The 19,530-nt window shown below is 28.6% G+C and overlaps 2 protein-coding genes across 2 annotated transcripts; one reads left to right on the plus strand and one right to left on the minus strand.

The window, feature by feature from the left end:
• Window positions 1-3,327: 3,327 nt before the first annotated feature.
• LOC111027764 lies at window positions 3,328-8,403 on the minus strand. The gene is made up of 4 exons (XM_022306182.1): window positions 8,183-8,403; window positions 7,231-7,449; window positions 5,849-6,000; window positions 3,328-3,678 (listed from the first exon to the last, which is right to left on the minus strand). Exons 1-4 carry the CDS (start codon window positions 8,271-8,273, stop codon window positions 3,454-3,456), a joined length of 687 nt encoding a protein of 228 aa, XP_022161874.1. The 5' UTR covers window positions 8,274-8,403; the 3' UTR covers window positions 3,328-3,453.
• Window positions 8,404-17,449: 9,046 nt separating this feature from the next.
• Window positions 17,450-18,322, plus strand: LOC111027722. Its single transcript, XM_022306137.1, has one exon. The coding sequence runs from the start codon at window positions 17,450-17,452 to the stop codon at window positions 18,320-18,322; it is 873 nt and encodes a 290-aa protein (XP_022161829.1).
• The last annotated feature ends 1,208 nt before the right edge of the window (window positions 18,323-19,530 follow it).

Below are 19,530 nucleotides of genomic sequence, written 5' to 3' on the forward strand. Positions count from 1 at the left end.
TTATTCAGTAACTTACGAGTACACTAATTATTTTCCTAAACGGCAGATTTAAAATTAATTAAATTTTGTAAAAATTAATTTTATAAAAAAAAATCCGAAGTATATTAATTGATAAATAATAACTTATAAGTTATAATAATAGTTATTATGTTACATATTCACAGAAAATATTATGTAACTATATTATGGACCGAAATGTTAAAGGTTATGTTCTTTGGTATTAAAGACTCATTAGTCATTAGTAGGGCACGGAAGTTCTTGCATTTGCATGTTTTTTTTGGACCGTTAGATTTATTGCTAAGTGAGCTAAAAATTCATTCTAAGACACTACGAAAAACATATCAATAGTTTTTAGTGCATACTTTTGCATATTTAATGATTTTTAGAGTTTAGAGCATATTTCTTAAATTTACATTTTTTTAGAGTATATTTTATAAATTATAATATATGAAGATTTGTAAATAAAAACATTAATAGATTCATTTCATATTGAAATAATTTATTATTTATTCTTGTCGTATTTTTTAAATTTCCATTTGGCATTAAAAACAATGTTTTTCCTCTATTGATTAACATAATGTATAAATATTTATAAATTATGTAACTACAGCTTGCTTTATCTAAAATAGAATATTATATAAATATTAAATAAATATAAAATAGAAATAGCTGCAATAGAAATACGATGATTTTCTATAAATACTTTTCTAGGGAAATAATTCATTGATTATTGTTGATGGGCTGATGGAATTAATAGACCTACTGCCGAGATATTATTGTCAGTTCCAACTTATACGTATTTATTTTATTCAAGGAACATTTTGGAGGCATTTTTATATAATTTTTTTGTTGTTTAAATTATGATTAAAAATTAAAAATCAAAATTATTTTTATTACTTTGTTTTTTCCATATTTATAATTTTATAAAACATTTCTGTAAATGAAAATTGTGTGTAAAAAAATAAAATATAAGTGCATATTTTTAGACCATATTGTACTTTTTAAGTGCATTAAGTTCCGAGTCCTAGTCATTAATAATATTTTTGTTACATAAATACATACTCTGGTTATATAAATACATATAAATCCGAGTCCTACTCATTACCTATAGTAGCGTGGTAGTTCATCGTATTTACTATTTACCTAATTGAGTAAATACCCAGGACGCTGATTAATTTTTATTTTTAATAGACCACCCATTTTTGTTATTCGGTTCCAAAACAGCCCAATTTTGCATAAGTATATTTAATATTTTTCCAACATCAATGATAATTTAAGAATAATATTATGAATAATACTAATTCAACTTACTGGCTACCGTATTAAGAATAAGTAATAACAATATAAAATAACCTAGACTGGCATACCGTCTCCGCTTAGAATCGTTTTTCGTATACAATGATATTATATCTTTGAAATCAAATTTAATACCATCCATTTCAGCGACCTTCTAGACACCTATTGTACAATTGTACAGCAGAGTGACATCCACTCACCAGCTTGTTCTATATTAACTTAACGTGTTAAAAAAAATAGTTAACTTGCCAGGCCTTTAACTTAAAAATCTGGTATTCCAATCATGATATATATTATATTATACAATATTATAAACATACTTTTAAAGTTGCAACTAAACACAAAAATACGTTCATTCAGAAAGTATTTAAAGTATACATTTTAAATACTTTTTGAATTTTACTTATTTGATTGTAAAAATAGGTAAGAAAATCTATTTTATTATTACTAATTATTACTAATTTAAAGTTATGTTGTCACATTTAAGGATCATTCAACTTTAGTATTACCTATTCCATTGTATGCTGAAAATGTATGATAAATAAAAATATGGTATAATATTTTAATTACAAAATACTTTAATATTAATTAGGATCCACGTAGGCATGTGTTGTCACTTTCGCATTTATGATGTTTAAATTTTTACTTTTTAAATTAAAGTCTGCACAATCATAATGTCTAACAAACGTATAATTAGTTGGATTAAAATTAATTAAAATTTCAAAATTTTGTAACAATTAAATATGTTAGGCATTTGTCAATTAATTTTACTTTTTAAATTTATTTTCATATAGATAATCCTATTGCAAAACCTAAAAAAAGTATATATTGAAACTTGTATCTGTTACCTGTGCACTACTACGAATTACTATAACATTTTGACATAATATTTTATAAATTATAACGATGATTGATTACATAGCCTGACAGCTGTACCTTGTACCTATTATTATTACCATACCAGTAAGAGGTGTGAGTTTTAAATTTAAAATTAAGGAACACCAATCATATGAGTTAAGACTTAAAAATCAAACTAATATCTTAAGGGCAGTAAAAAATGTTACATAACAAAGGCGAGAACGCGATGCATACATACAAAGAAGTATGTTAACAAATTATCTACTTTGTAACTCCTTAAAAATATCTTAAATTTGTTGTGAACCTATAAAAAAATAAATACAATACATGCATTTTTTTTTACAGAATGTTTACATTTGCATTTTCTATACACCTTACTATTTAAAAAAATGTTTATATTATATTAGAGCTAATCATAGGCATAAGAAAATTTCAAATGCTTTGAATGTCATTACCGTCAGTTACGTACTTGCATGTATGGTGTGTACCAGTGTAGGTAAAAAAACGCAAGGGAGGAAATAGACTTAAAAATATAGTACTTTGTAGTCTATTTATCTACAGCAATATGAAAAGCTAACAAGTAACAAGTAAATAAATTAATAACACAGCTAGCGTCATATTATGCTTAAAATAAATTATAAAATAATATTAATAAATTAAACTCGTTTAAAATTCGATACACTCATTTGACGTCAACTAATGTAATTAGATAAGTAGTGAAAATTGTAACAATTGAATAAATAAATATAAATGATACCTACATTTCTTTTTTCCTCACCAACTTGACTTTTTAATTGTATCCATAAACTGTGGTGACAGTTAGGGACCCACTCGCCCTGCCACCATTTAATATGAAAGAAATTAAATCCAATACAAATACAATGTGATGATTAATTTTTTATTATGTACAATAGGTACATACTTTTAAATGTATACAAAAATGTTTTTAATTATACATTTCTTAAACAATTTCGATCAAATAATATTCATATTATGTTGATGTAAGGTACACATGTTTGTATATTTTATATTATATTACCATATATTATCATAGTTGAAAACTATAAAAAAAAATTTAACCCTCATTAAAAACGTTGGTGTTATTTTTTATATATAACTATTTTAAATTTAAATGTTTTTGATATAAAAAAAAATCACTTTGTGTTTTGTTACTGTATTTTAGCTATTATATTATTAGATTTAATAAATTCGCGAAAAAAAAGCACTATGATGAGATTTTTCAGTGAACTGAAACTATCAGTTTGATTGACTGATTTACAATAGTATACAACTATGGATTTATTCGTTGCGGGTACTTGGCTTTCTTCCTAATAAGTGAAAGAACATAGACCCATCGGGCCAAGATCGTAACCCCTCGGATAGCAATGGTAGATCATCCCGTCCTAAAAGAGCCGGAAGACTTTCACACTGCCTTACATGAAATCCATCTCCTATTTCTGGTTTGCTAATTACTAACCGTATTACTCTAACATTCATATCGTCATCATCCGTCACATCGTACAGCTGTTGGCAGAACAGAAAAAGACATAATATAGAAGAAAGAAAATTAATTACAATAACTAATATATATTTATATCAATATAAATAAACTTAATAAATCTACCCTCCGATCACAATCCACAATTGTCGATGAAGTTTTGTTTTAAACTTGCATATTTCACAGTAAGATTAAAACTAATATACGACTATAGAGTAACATTAGTATAAAGACGTCGTCGATGAATGACAATTAGTGATACCGCTGATAATTATTTAGTAATTTTAATGATTTCTCCGCTCTATATTTCTTGTTAACGCCCAAGGATAGTTGTAGACTACTGTTTATTGGTTATTAAAAATTTTTAACATAATATATTATATTAATTCATTAGATTTAAAAAGTATATTCCATAATATGTGAATCATCAACCGATAAATAATACCCATTTGGTGAATTTATATAGGTAGGTACACAGGATATAACAGGAAGACCTGACAAAGAAAATAACTTATTTTCTAACAACTACATTTAATTTTTTTTTTATATGTCATATATTGATTAGTGCGCTTTGCATATAATATTAAATATTTTAACACTAAAAAAAAAATTGTATTAAAAAAAATTTTTGAACATTTCCAACATAAAATTTATAAATCTGGTTTTTAGAACGATTTTGTTCGTAAAAACATTTATCTAAGTGAAAGGGTTCATCTTATATGATTTTCTTATATTGTCAAATTTATTTGAAGAAACTCATACAATTTAAGTAATAGTTTTGTAAGCGAGGTCTCGAGCAACTCGTTGTTCGGGGTAACCACGCTTTAAGTGTATTTGACTAAGGACAAGTGGACTGTATGTGTATAATATTAAGTAATATGATGTATTGAAAAATTATAAGAAAGTCAATGTATCTTATAACACACCAAGAATTATAATTGTACGAAATTACAATACAATATTTGAATATTAGAACAAAACTATAACAATTAGTAATAACAAAAATATAATAAACAATTGCTAAATTATTATTATTCTATAACAAATTCTTACCGCGTACTGCGCCACTGCATCAGCCGATAATAATTTTTACGCGGCAACCACTGAACCACCAACGTAAAATAGATGTCACGAAATAATTACGCGGAAATTACCACCGCAATAAAAACACGGTGAATAGCCGCTAGACAGACCCGGTAGCCTGTGTATATAGGGACCACCGTGGATAGGTCAACAGAGGAGAGGGGGGTGTCGCGTCTAGAATATTCGGGTGCTGTCGAGGTGACACGGGCGCAACTATAGAATGATCGAGAATATTTTCGACCATTCCAGAGCTGTACCCAACAAATTTATTAACCTTAAAAAAAATAGATAGATAATAATAGATTTTAACAAGTACCCATTTAAAAATTCTCATAACATATTTTTAAAAAGATTAAGTTTTTTTTAATTTTTCATGTTGTTTACGACTGGATCGTTACTAAATGAAAAAAATGAGAGATTTCAGAAAATTGTAAGAAATAAACTTCAATTCATTTTCTTTCACTGAACATTTTTCGAAAACCAAAATTTACAAATTGGCTTTTTTAAATTTTTTTTAAATGTACATACCTACCTATATTGAATTAATTTTTTTTTATTTTCAGTATTTAAAAATATTTATGGCCTATGGGTACTAAATGTGTAACGCAAGCGTCCGTAAATGATAAAAAAAAATAATAAATATTGATTGAAATAAAATATATTTAATTTGACTGGTCTCCCTGTTATACCTTGCATACACTAAGTCCTCAATAATTTGACTAGGTATGCAAAATTATGAATTCAATTATATTGAGAGGGATGTGTGACGTGTGTGCGCGTATAATTAGCGTTTGCCAGTGGTGTATCTATTGCAATGATTATAATATTTGTGCGTTAGATCTATTTTACGTTTTTAATTATTTCATTAAACTACTCCCTGAACATACTAATTTGCATTTAATGATCTAAGTACACCAATAATAAGTATGATACCACCAACCACCCACTTAACAAAAAAAAATCTATATGTATATATATATTGTGTATAAGAATGATATTCAATCATATGCCCCCCCCCTCTTCACCGTTAGTTGAATAATTAAATTTGCTATACAAATTCGTCTACTACAATAATATATAATATAAAATAACACATAAACATAATATACTCACGGCACATCTGTAGGATTTTGTTGGGATTACATTTATAGAATTAACATCTGCAGTATATTCCAGTAGTGATGTATACTGCCAGCCTTTTAGAATTTCGTCTTTGTTAGTCGGTCTATTTTTTGACAAACACTCGAACATAAAGTGATCCATTTCTGACAGAGCATATAACAAAATATACATGGATATGATGAATGTTTTTGCTAGGGAATAATAAACGGTTGGACCTGGGGTACCGGGGCCCTGCTATTTTAGGGGCCCGTTAAAATTAATTTGTAATTATGTAAATGTTGATAGTTATTTAGATAATTATATACTTATTCTATATATTATAATATTTTATGATTTATATATATATATATATATATATATATATATGTATATATAATTAATGATTTTTGTATATTATACTTCGATTGAAGCGGGTTAACCATTAATTACCTACAAATTATCGTTTATGAGACACCCGTTTGGGTTGTAACTATTTTCGATTAAAATAATCAGATTTATATACCTAGGCCCTAAGCCAGGTGCACTACACTTCGTGATTTACACCGAATCGTAACTCTCAAAATGCTTATAATTCTTGACTTTTAATAATTTATGGTAAATTGTATAATTAGATGTTTTGTGTAAGGCTCATAAAAACATTTAGTATGGGTACCCAACATTTGATGGATAGGGGGGTAGGGGGTGGAAATAAGAGGAATATCAACGATTATGCTATATTCGAGGGAGTTAATAAGGAAACAACCATAGATACTATAATATCGTTTAACATTATACAGGATTATTTTGGTGGTGTTGAAAAAATTGGTACAACTATATCTGTAATCAAAATTGACATAGGCGTTCGCAAGGAGGGGCAGGGTAGAAGTGACCTCTCAAGAATGCTAATTTTTTTTTTCTCTAAATTTAGCATGTACCTATACATAAATTGCTGAGAATTGTAGGTAATCTAGTGTATTGAATAGTGACTGTTATAATAAATTATTTTTAATTATACACATATTGTAACAACTATGCCCCCTACTTTTTATGTAATTAGCATACAATATACATCTGTAAAATTTACAGTGTATTCACTATTCAGTGTATATGCGTATTAATAGTAGTCCTTTCAAAAACTGTCAAAACAAACGTAATCAGCAATACAGCTTGAAATGACATTAAGAAATAACTAGTTTTTTTTCAGTAATACAATTTAACTGTTTTCTATTGAAAATTCAGAAGATACAAGAAATACATAGAATTATATGATATTATTATAATGCATGATATTCTCAGTTTTAGTCGGAGACAGCACTGTAACCACAGGCACAGTGTACGTACCCCCCTCCCCATTGTGAATTTGCATTGTAAAAATAATGATAAACTATACATACGATGAGTGCGGTAACAATTTCCATGTATGTTTCCGGAGGTGCCTATCACGTAGTCTGGATTTTCCACCCACAAATGAAACAGTGGACCAGAACTACTTAGCTTGTCAAATCCTAGGTAGGCGCATCCGTACATTTTTGTCCGAGTTTGTAAAGTCACTAATTCAAATTTATTCTTTTTTCCAACTGGAGGACATAATAAGCCATGGAGACCATGCATAACTGGAACACATAGAAAGACAAATACCATATTTCATTATAAGTGTATTATACTGTTTAAAGTACTAAAAATAAGAAGTATTAAAAATAATATTTACAAATATTAAATTTATTTTAAATTATAATGTATGCAATGTATAATGAATAATAAATTCCTTCTTATTTATTACTAAATAATTATTAGTATCAAATTAGTATTAGAATGTTTGATGCTATAAGAATATTTTTTTGATTTTACTATTTTTTTAAGTTCGGGGTTATTAGAGATTTTATTCTTATTATTTGAATTTTTTTACTATATCATCATAATTAAAATAGATTTCCATTGAACAAGGCTTATTATAACTTTATTGTTGAAATAAAATGTGGGAAGTAAATTTCAGAAAAAGTAAATTTTCGCTATTTTTTATGAATTTCATCAAAATTCTAACATCAGATAATCATAAAAAATGATTATGTAATTAAACTCAACTTTATTTTCAAATTACGTAATTAACAACTTATGTGGAACTTTGTATTACATTTTAAAGTTTTTTGATCAAGTAAAAAATTATTTATCAACTGATTGAAAAATAAATTTTAAAAATTTAAAAAGTCTCATGGCTATAAATAACTCAAATTTTATCATGGTCATAGATACTAACATTTGGTAAAAATGTTTAAGTATCTACAGTTATCAGTTTTTGAGTTACACCTAAACTATATTTAGATAAATTATAATTTAAAAAAATTATACTATTGCGTTCCTCTTCTTCTGGTGTAATCGAGTCTACCGAAACAAAGGAGATGACGGCAAGCAAGATTAATATATTTGTTATGTATTCCATTGTGTTGTGGATCACTCAAAAAAATTAGCTTAATAAAAACAGTAGGTAAAAAAACCAGATTTAAACGGACAGAAGAAACACAAAACGATCGCGAGCAAGACTGTTATGGTCGAGAAAAACTGTGAAGTTAATGGATCGGTCATATACACGAATGACGATAAACTCTCAGCATTCCGTTATATAAGCCATGACTATGGTGGCGGCAGCCGTGTTGATGGTTCCTACCACCAGTTGGGCGTGGAAGGTATTGTGGTATTATTCATATATATTGTATAGGTACACAAACTCGAGACACTTTACTTTGAGATTGAACAATATACATTATACACCACTGATCCACCCATGTGCAAGGAACATCAATCGCAATAAATACAATAATATAAAAAGGTAAATCATACTAAATCGGATTCTACCCATAACAATATATTTTCTCTTCTCATTTTTCTTTAACTTTCCAAGTTTACAACACTTAAGTCGTCGGCGCCACATTGACCGATTGTCCTTCATAAATATATAACGACGGGTTCACCCGGTTTATCCACATTCGTACCTATTGGCTATTTAATAAAGTGTACTTTACTGTATTGTACCAGTGGCTGTAACAAGATTGCGCTTCACAGATTAGCACAAGTGCACGCCATTTTTACGTTTTTTATGTCTTTACCTACAAAAACGCAAAATGACTGCGCTCCATAAAATATGGATGTCCTTCTAACAATTTTCCAGTACACAATTTAAATATAAAGTCGGAGTGGTAAACTCAAAGTTGAAGTTAAAAGTTCGAGTATTGAGCTATTATACCTATTTACATAGTATTATAAACATTTTTCATATTTTTTGTCGTTACGTATTTTCCCAATATCTATGTAAGACGTAGACATAGAATGTTCAAGATCGATATCCTATAAACCATAAGGCATAAGCCAAATAATAACGGTATTTAGTTATTATTATTATATTGTACGCATACGAGTGGTAAGCACTCCAATAATCGACATAATATTTTATTTTTAATGTATCTTATCTTAAGATATTAGTAGGTAAGTATGCGTCAAGCAATACTATTGGAGACTACAAACGGATCTTACATTTTAGCTGCAGTTGACTGATGGTTGTTATACATATTCAGAATCACTTTGTCACTCAAACTTTTAATTTCAACTTTAAGTTTACCACTCCGACTGTTAGAATTGCAAGACGGAGCGCAATCATGTTGCGTTTTTTAATGGTAAAAATGTAAAACGGGCGCAATTGTGTTCCCCGGCACCAATGTTGCAACTATGTACCTACTTATTGGCGAGGATCAAGCATATTATTTATGAGGGCCGCAGTAAAAATATAATTTCTAAATAATCAGTTTTCAGGTAGGTTTCAAACATAGGTACAGTTAGTATTAGGTACAAATATTATAGTGTCAGCGGGTTAAATATTGATAATATATTTTATCTAAAATCAAACCGATCGATCTATATGTCTTAATGACCCTATATTGGAATATTTAGCACCTACAGCACTAAAACTGAATAGTAATTTTATGTGTATAACAATAAGCGAGACTCTCTTTTTTTGGACCACCTAAAACCGAATAGTATTATTTTGATAAACTTTGTGCGTTTTTACATATTATAAAGTTCAACAAGGCAAGTGGTTGAATCTTGAACGCTGTACATTTATACATTTATTTTTGATAAATAAAACTATTAAAATTATTGAAAGCAGAGCAACCGACAGCAGGATAGTTCATTAGCCTCCAAAATAACAAAAGGTTAAATTGCATTTTACTCCAAAAATTTTTTGGATTAAAATTATGTCCATTTCCCTTAAATGTTGTCAAATTATTAAAAAAATTCAACCAATATTTTTATAAAGAAAGCCCAAATATATTTATATGGATCAGTATTGTGAAACAAATTTAAACAGATATTTAAGCGGAGCCCTCTATATAATTAGAAGCTATCAAAATAGGTAAGTAATATTAACTCCTATCAGATTTTAAAATGATAATTAAAAAATTTTCATCTTAACATGGAAATGAAAACTAGTACCTAAGTAAATAATTTACATCTATTATGAAATAATTTAAATATAATAGGTATTAACTAAAGATTCTGAGCTCTCCAATAAATGTATTTTGTATACATTAAATATATTTTTATTATTTTTTATTTGTAGTAGAAATATTTCTATTATCATCTACATCGAAGAAGGTTTCTGGCAGGAAGTTGGATCTAGTTGGTAATCTAGAGAGGAGTAAAATTATAAAATATTGGTACTATTAAAAATAATTTAGAAAACTAACAAATTCATTACAAAGAATAACATGCATTTTTACGAAGCGGTAAAGCCAGATTTTAGAAAAATCTATCTTATTATTTTGTTCATTAGATATTTTTAAGTTATCCGTAAAGAATGGAAATTTATTACAAAAAAACGTAAATAATTCATAAAAATAAAAATAGTTTAAACTTTATTATCTTATTCAAATCTCAGAAATACGTAAACCTACTGGTTTTTTCTTGTAGACATTTAAAGTTTATTTATTTACGAAATATAGACCTCGTCATTGATTAGATCACTGTAATGTATGTGTTAAAAATAAATTCAATGGTAAATAATTGCATACAAAAAACGAATGTTAGCGCAGTCGCTTAGTAATATGTTAGCCATATAGCTAAGTATATTTCATGATAAGTATTATGCTTTTTGTTCTTGCAATTAAGTAATGTGTACTTCTATTAGTAATACGATAAATAGAATTAATTTTTTTTTAATTTTAAATTACAATTGAAATATCTTATTAGTTATTTTGTCTAAATTTGAACTGAAAATGTCTATAAAAAAAAATGATGCTTATAAACTTTCCGGATTTTTTGTTTTCGAAATAAAATAATTATGAGAAACTTTTTATCACATTTTCAAGCCTTTGCTAAAAGTATTAGAACTTCATAACTTTTAGAGATAAGATAATTGTATCAAATAAAAATTTTAAATGTTAGAGAATGAATTTTGAATTTTGTCAACATTTGAACTACAAAATAAATACAGAATAACTCAACAATTCAGAAGTCGGTGTCACGATGTCACACATCCATTAACCGCTCGACAAAGACGACGAAAAAAAAACTATATATATAATATATAGTCAGGTCGGCCACTCATGCCTTAAGGAATCCCAAGGTCGGAAATCTAACACACCATACATACGAAACAGTTTGAATAAGCCACTTGCACACATTTATAACACATTCCTGTTTAGAAAGTAGGAACACGAAAAATGCATTAGCAGTGAAACGATACGGTATAATGATATCATTATTTGCTAGGTAATATTATTTCATAAACATTCGTAAACGTCGAGCATAGTTTTATTCCAGTGACGGAACGTTCACTAAAAAAATGAATTCGTTCACGTTCACGTTCAGTCCTTAAACAAGGAACTAAGTCACATCCACATGTGTCAACATTCATGTTTTTTTCAAATGAACTCGTTCACGTTCATTAAAAAAATGAATACGTTCACAAGGTCGTTCATTTAATTTTTGTATTTTTTTATAATAGTAATTCTAATAAAAAATATTATTGTTATAATTTATTATATTCTATGATAAATATATTTTAAAAAAATATTTATTAAATGAAAAAAAAACTGATCTTCTTAAAATTGTTCAATTTTATTAAAATATGAACGCCGTTCACGTTCTCGTTCAATTTGAAAAAAAATTATTGACGTTTGCTTATTATTCACTAAGCATGAACGTGAACTTGTGAACGTGCGTTCGTGAACGACGTTCTTTCCCAACACTGGTTTATTCAGCAATTACTAGGTTCAAGATAAATATTTTTTATCGGAAAAAATGAATATATAATATATTAGGTATTATAATCAATTTGATAACGGGATGATATTAAATTGCACTCCGTCGTCGTTTTATTTAAACAACTATAGGTACTAATCTATAGACTGAGTCTTAAAATACCTATTAAGAACGTATATATTTCAATTTCTTATAAATACACATAGATTTTGTAGTTGTGACTGATTGTGCTAACATAGCCAAACAGATAACACGATATCCTAATTTTTAATTTTATTTACATCTCACGAGTCACACATTGACACAATCAAAATCTATACTTCATATAACATGCTTGACACAACTCATTTAATTTTAATCAACACACTACAACCTAATAATTTTAATTATTTTAAAAGTGATATAGTTTAATAGCATTGTATTTTAAATCATGCAATAGCCAATAATGCGAAACTGCAATACTTTAAGAGGCTGCTACCCACGAGTTTACCGTATCCACCTTACCAACATACGACATACCAAATTTTCGTTCACTAGTTTGAATAGTGTACCGTTAGTTTTGATATTAGAGTAAATTTAAGTATTATCAAACTTTTAGGTAAGAACTTTTTCCATTTTTATTTTCAAGCAGGATAGAAGTATGTGAAATAACACAAATCAAAAATGCTCATACCTCGCTTGAAAATTAAAATATCCAAAAATCCGCCGAAACGTTCTTACCTAAATATTTGATAATAGGTCAATTCACTCTAATATTAAAACTTACAGCACACTATTGAAAGTAATGAACTAAAATGTTCTATTGTCGTATGTTGTACGTGTGTAAGACGGAGACAACAAATGCATAGGCAGCGTCTTCTTAAATAGTATTAACTATACAATAATATTATGAATCAATAGCTGGATTTCTACACTAATGATATACATTTTTTTTCAAATATTTAATAACTTCCTGAATAGATTGAAGGGTAGAGAAAAATAACAATACATTATAATAACATATCATATTATTTATAATCAATGGTAGATATCACATAAGTATTAATATACGATCTACCAAATCAAGAAACATATAATCATATTGGGTTCGATAATCTACGCTGGTTACTTACAGCCGCTGCATTTGTTGTACGGAAGTTGTAATCACACATTACGTGAAAAGTTAGTTAAGTAATTGAATAATTCAATTGATAATAGTTTATGGCATTAAACATAAAGACAAACGGCTAAGTGCTATAGTGTGTGGCATTTGACTTGTGTGTAAGTATGGTGTATTTACTAAATTTATTTTTTATTCTGAAAATCGAATTTTTAAATACTCACATGAATTTACATATACGATATTCTCCGCTATTTGTGAAATTTTTTTTGTTATAATTATTTATGTCTTGTATTTGTTTCTTTTTCTTTAAATTATAAACCACGGCGTTTAACTATGAATAATAAATATTATTTTTCTATATTTTAATATTTATTATACAATTATTATATTATTATGATTTATTATTCATATATTTTGTTACAACTGATGTCTTTTTTGTTCCTTTTGTTACTAAACTTTAAACTTAACGGTTAAACAGTTTAACATCGACATTATTTTAATGTTTGATTTATTTATATATGTATATATTTGTCACGTCAGTACCAAAAATTTAACTTTCGATGGGGGTTGAAACTTGAAGTGATGGTTAATTACCATTTTTGGTCCATTGGGCAATACATTTATTTTTTTCCGACTAGTGGGTGGTAAATTAGAAATCCTCACTACGCAGTTGTCGAAAAGGCTACTGTCCAAAGCAAATTAATATACATGAATGAATCGATTCATTTTATCTCTTATATCAAATACTCGCTGGTAGATGAGTTACTCCGGTGTTGTTCTATATGAAGCAGTTTGGCAAATCTAGATACAAAGAACAGCAAGAGACGTCGGTGCGGCAATAATATCGCCCGCTTTTGAATAGGTAGTTCTTTTCCAGCTATTTCTACTGCCTTAGATTATTAGATACCTACTGAATTCTATTGTGATGGCTAGATGCCAATAACAAAATAAAATTGTATTCATAATTTGTTACACACATTTAGTAATGACAATAATATAATGAATCAAGTGAACCAAATCGCTTGTACAATTTTTTGGTTACAGTATAAACTACATGATATAAGAAACCTTATTTCAAATTTTCAATCCTTGTTTTAATTGAAAACATTTTGTATACACTTTTAAACTAAAATTATTTACAGATTTTTAAAATTTAGAGTACTGATTTTTAGTAGAAATCTTATTATTTTTTCTGGTGGTACTGGCGTTTTTAAAAACTTCTTAGAATTTTGTTAATAAGTATTGTAAATTAGTTTTATTTTTCCACCCGAAAATAATTAAAAATCAAACAATTATTTCAATTAGAAAAATATTTACAGACGAAAAAATAATTTTGTTGAGACCGCCCATTGCCACAAGCTTGAGATGATATAATATAAACACTAAACAGTATGTTTATTAATTGGGAAGTCTATAGCTTTATATCGTAATATAATGCAGGTATTGAAGTGCGATATTTTAAAAATAATGTATGATTTATAGCCTTCTTTTTACTATGGTCAATTATAGTTATTTCGACCAAATTGGATATTTAGGTATATATATATATATATATTTATAAATACATTTATACATATACCGGGATATATAATATGTCGCATCCACATAGTGAAACTACTCATTTCGTGAACTGGATATCCAGATAGTGAAATTCGTCCAGATAGTGAATTTTGACGAAAATTACAGCCGCTGCATTTGTTGTACGGAAGTTGTAATCACACATTACGTGAAAAGTTAGTTAAGTAATTGAATAATTCAATTGATAATAGTTTATGGCATTAAACATAAAGACAAACGGCTAAGTGCTATAGTGTGTGGCATTTGACTTGTGTGTAAGTATGGTGTATTTACTAAATTTATTTTTTATTCTGAAAATCGAATTTTTAAATACTCACATGAATTTACATATACGATATTCTCCGCTATTTGTGAAATTTTTTTTGTTATAATTATTTATGTCTTGTATTTGTTTCTTTTTCTTTAAATTATAAACCACGGCGTTTAACTATGAATAATAAATATTATTTTTCTATATTTTAATATTTATTATACAATTATTATATTATTATGATTTATTATTCATATATTTTGTTACAACTGATGTCTTTTTTGTTCCTTTTGTTACTAAACTTTAAACTTAACGGTTAAACAGTTTAACATCGACATTATTTTAATGTTTGATTTATTTATATATGTATATATTTGTCACGTCAGTACCAAAAATTTAACTTTCGATGGGGGTTGAAACTTGAAGTGATGGTTAATTACCATTTTTGGTCCATTGGGCAATACATTTATTTTTTTCCGACTAGTGGGTGGTAAATTAGAAATCCTCACTACGCAGTTGTCGAAAAGGCTACTGTCCAAAGCAAATTAATATACATGAATGAATCGATTCATTTTATCTCTTATATCAAATACTCGCTGGTAGATGAGTTACTCCGGTGTTGTTCTATATGAAGCAGTTTGGCAAATCTAGATACAAAGAACAGCAAGAGACGTCGGTGCGGCAATAATATCGCCCGCTTTTGAATAGGTAGTTCTTTTCCAGCTATTTCTACTGCCTTAGATTATTAGATACCTACTGAATTCTATTGTGATGGCTNCTTAATGTCTGAATTACTTTTAAATGACGGCAGTTCATTCCGCAATTTCGTTAGACTAACTAAATCTGATTTTGAAGAACTTCTCCGTTTGGTAGCTCCTAAGATCTCGAAAAAAAATACAAACTACCGTGCCGCTATTCCGCCATCAATAAGATTAGCGGTTACTTTGCGATATTTAGCCACAGGAGATTCGTTTACTAGTCTTATGTACCTGTTAAAGATATCGAAGCAATCAATTTCTACAATTGTACCTGAAGTATGCGAAGCAATCTTCGAAGTTCTAAAAGGATATTGTCAAGTAAGTAGATAATTAGAAACTAATAATAATAATAATTAATATAATAATTTAAAAAGTAATATATGTTTTTACATAGTTATTGTTTATTTAGAAAAAAGAAAAAACGAAACAAATTAATTTCTTGAAAAAAATATATGTACCAATACTACTTAAAAGTAGAATCTTTACTAATATTATTTTATCTAGAATTGGCCCTGCGGACAAGATATTCATTAAGTTCTGCAATGTCACTACTTTGTTGTGGAAAAGCAATTTGTGATTGAGGCTGTTGAGATTCTGGTGATTGCCAAATTATCTGTGTCTGAGTTTGCGGTTGATACTGCATTGGTGTTGATTGATTTTGCTGTTGTAGTGTATGGGAAGAATGCGTTGGCTGACTTTGCACAGATGACGGTGACGGATAGGGAGATGAGGGCTGTTGTAGTGTATAGGAAGAATGCATTGGCTGACTTGGCACAGATGACGGTGATGGGTAGGGAGATGAGGATGTTGTACACACTGATATCTGATAATCTGAAGAATGCGTAGGTGTTGCTTGCGAAGTATTCATTTCTGGATAGTATCTATTATTGATATTATATGGAAATTGATACAAATGTTGTCTTGCACCATATGTTTCCTCTTCAGATACCGAAAAAGCGCCCATTTCTAACTGGAAAAGTATATTATCTATGCGATTTTTGGCAATAGATATAGCTCGCATATTTTGATTCGCACCGCGAATTCTGTTGGCTACGTTTTCCCCATAAACTGAAAAATCATCTTTTACGTTCATATTTTCTTGTACACTTCGCATGAATTTATAGGCTTCATCCACTCTGACATCATTATTTGTTTTTCTTTTTAATTTATTTTTTACTTCTGATGAAGCTCGTCTTATAGGCGAAGATGTTGATGTATTGGCTATACAAGGATAACTTTCATGTGGAGTTTGAACTTCTTCACAGTGTTCGATGGATGAAATACTTAAGTCATCATCATCGTAGTTTTCAGTCTCTTTTTCTGAGTTTTCCTATTAAACATGATTTGTGTTAATATTAGATTCTAAGCGTAAAGATGGATTTATGTTTATTAATGGTTAGGTATATATACATATATGTATATATATATATTATACAGTTCATCAATCTTAAAAATCAAGGGTGGTTTCGGGTAGCAAAGTGAATTTATATTTTACTTGGGGAGGAGGGGGGGGCAAGAGTAAACATTTTTCAGTAGTTTTTAAATGCTTCGTTAAAAACAAAAAAAAATATTGAAAAACGGGATTTTTTACGCAAAACCAGTTTTTTGACAAAATTGAATTTTGAATTTGGCTGTTTCTAAAATATAAAAACTGTGGTTACTATATTGCATATATGCGCAATATATATAAGTATGATATTGTATTATTAATTTTGCAGATACCACGGTCGGAAGAAGGTTGGCGTGAAGTAGCAAATGGATTTTGCTTAAAATGGAATTTCCCTCATTGCATTGGTGCACTCGATGGGAAACATGTACAGATAGAAGCACCAGAGAACAGCGGAAGTGTATATTATAATTATCATGGCACATTTAGTATCGTGTTGATGGCTATAGCAGATGCTGACTATCGTATTATTTATGCCGATGTGGGATGCCAGGGCAGAATTTCTGACGGTGGTGTTTTTGCAAATACAACATTTTATAATAAACTTATAAACAATGAGTTAAAACTTCCAAAACCGACATGCTTATCAGAGAAAATTCAAAGCCAAGTTACTCCTTTCGTATTGGTAGCAGATGATGCATTTTCATTAAACACAAACCTTATGAAGCCCTTCCCAGGTCCATATCCAAAAGGTTCCCAAGAAAGAGCGTTTAACTATCGATTAAGTAGAGCTCGACGGATTATTGAGAATGTGTTTGGTTTGCTGGCGACTGTTTTCCGAGTATTTAGAAAGCCTATTCCATTACACCCAAAGAAAGTTGAAAGTGTAGTACTTGCTTGCATTTCTCTACATAACTTTTTAAGACGAAATGCACAGTCAGTACGGATGTACACACCACCTGGCACATTTGATAGTGAAGATTTAGATACTGGTTCAATAACACCTGGATCATGGAGAGCAGAAACTGAGGGAAGTTTACTTGATTTACAGCGCATCCCAAGAAATGCTTCTCAAGAAGCTAAAGAAATCAGAAAAGAATTCGCCAAATATTTTATTTCAGAAGAAGGAAAAGTACCGTGGCAAGATAGATTTGCATAAATTTTCTGGGCTATGATAATTATTGTAGTTAATGGTTTCTTATTACATTGTCAATTTAATCAAATATAGTTTTTATTATTTTTATATTGTTAATCTTATTTAATTGACTAATAAATTTTAAAATTTAACACTATAAGGTAAAAAATATAGTCTTTGTTGTTTAAAAAATTATTTTGCTAACAATAAAAATATTTCATAATATTTATAATAAATTATTTTTATATTAGTGTTATTTCTTATTTTATTTGTATCACGATGGGTGATTATGCGATAATAATAACAACCGTCGTATGACGTACACAATACACATGATTACATGAACAAACCACAAATGGTTGCTTATAGGTTTATAATTATTTTAAGTTATTTATAGTTATGTCTCAATATTACGATAACGACATCGACAAAAATACGCAATATAGACATTTTTGATGGCAATAATTTTTAAGTTTACAATAATACAATTTAGTTTATTTATTATAAATAAATAAATTATAATATAAATAGTATTTATTGATTTAGTAAGTAAGTAAAATAAATTCAATTTTAAACTACTACTTCACTATTTTTTAACTACTAGATACCTACCTCAAATGTACTGCGACTGCCTTTAGAAATGTTATTTTCCACGAGAAACTTCATCATATTATACCCAAACCATATATTATCTTCCGAAATTGTAGCAGCTCCACTTTTACTTTTTTCTCCAATTTTCTTCCGTTCGCGGCTAAACTGAGTTTTTAGGGATTTAATTTTCCTTGATACTTCATCCACATTTGTTTTGAAGTGAGATGCTATTTTGGACGTTTCATCAAACTTCAAGTTTCTATCCCGATATTCTTTGGATTGTATGTCCCACAAGGCAGGGGCAGCTTTCAGCATTTCAATGAGTTCTATTACGAGCTCTTTTGACCACAACATTTTTATGCAAAAAATTAAAAAGTACAACTAAACTAACTTAATAACGATATGTGAACGTGTGTACAAATCAATGACAGTAATTGTTGACAACATCGTCCATACTGAGCGATGTTTTCCATTTCGATTGGAAAACTCAGATACTAGCAACACGCAACAAATCTCTTTGATGTCATGCCGCCCAACATTGACGTGTATCCGTCAACTTTTAACCAGTTGCTGAGATACATGTTGACAACACTGTTGACAACGTGTTGCCAACAAAATGTTGCTTGGTCTGTACGGACCTT

Source organism: Myzus persicae, unplaced genomic scaffold (assembly GCF_001856785.1).
Source record: "Myzus persicae strain clone G006 unplaced genomic scaffold, MPER_G0061.0, whole genome shotgun sequence".
NCBI classification, from domain to species: Eukaryota; Metazoa; Arthropoda; class Insecta; order Hemiptera; family Aphididae; genus Myzus; species Myzus persicae.

What these genes read in the sequence shown, in the direction of transcription:
- LOC111027764 (XM_022306182.1), bottom strand. Translation starts at nt 8,273, where the DNA reads ATGGAATACATAACAAATATATTAATCTTGCTTGCCGTCATCTCCTTT. An exon ending in AAATTGTTACCGCACTCATC is followed by an intron (nt 6,001 to 7,230) that starts GTATGTATAGTT and finishes ATGCTCTGTCAG; the next exon opens with AAATGGATCACTTTATGTTC. An exon ending in CAAAATCCTACAGATGTGCC is followed by an intron (nt 3,679 to 5,848) that starts GTGAGTATATTA and finishes TTCTGCCAACAG; the next exon opens with CTGTACGATGTGACGGATGA.
- LOC111027722 (XM_022306137.1), top strand. Translation starts at nt 17,450, where the DNA reads ATGCGCAATATATATAAGTATGATATTGTATTATTAATTTTGCAGATA.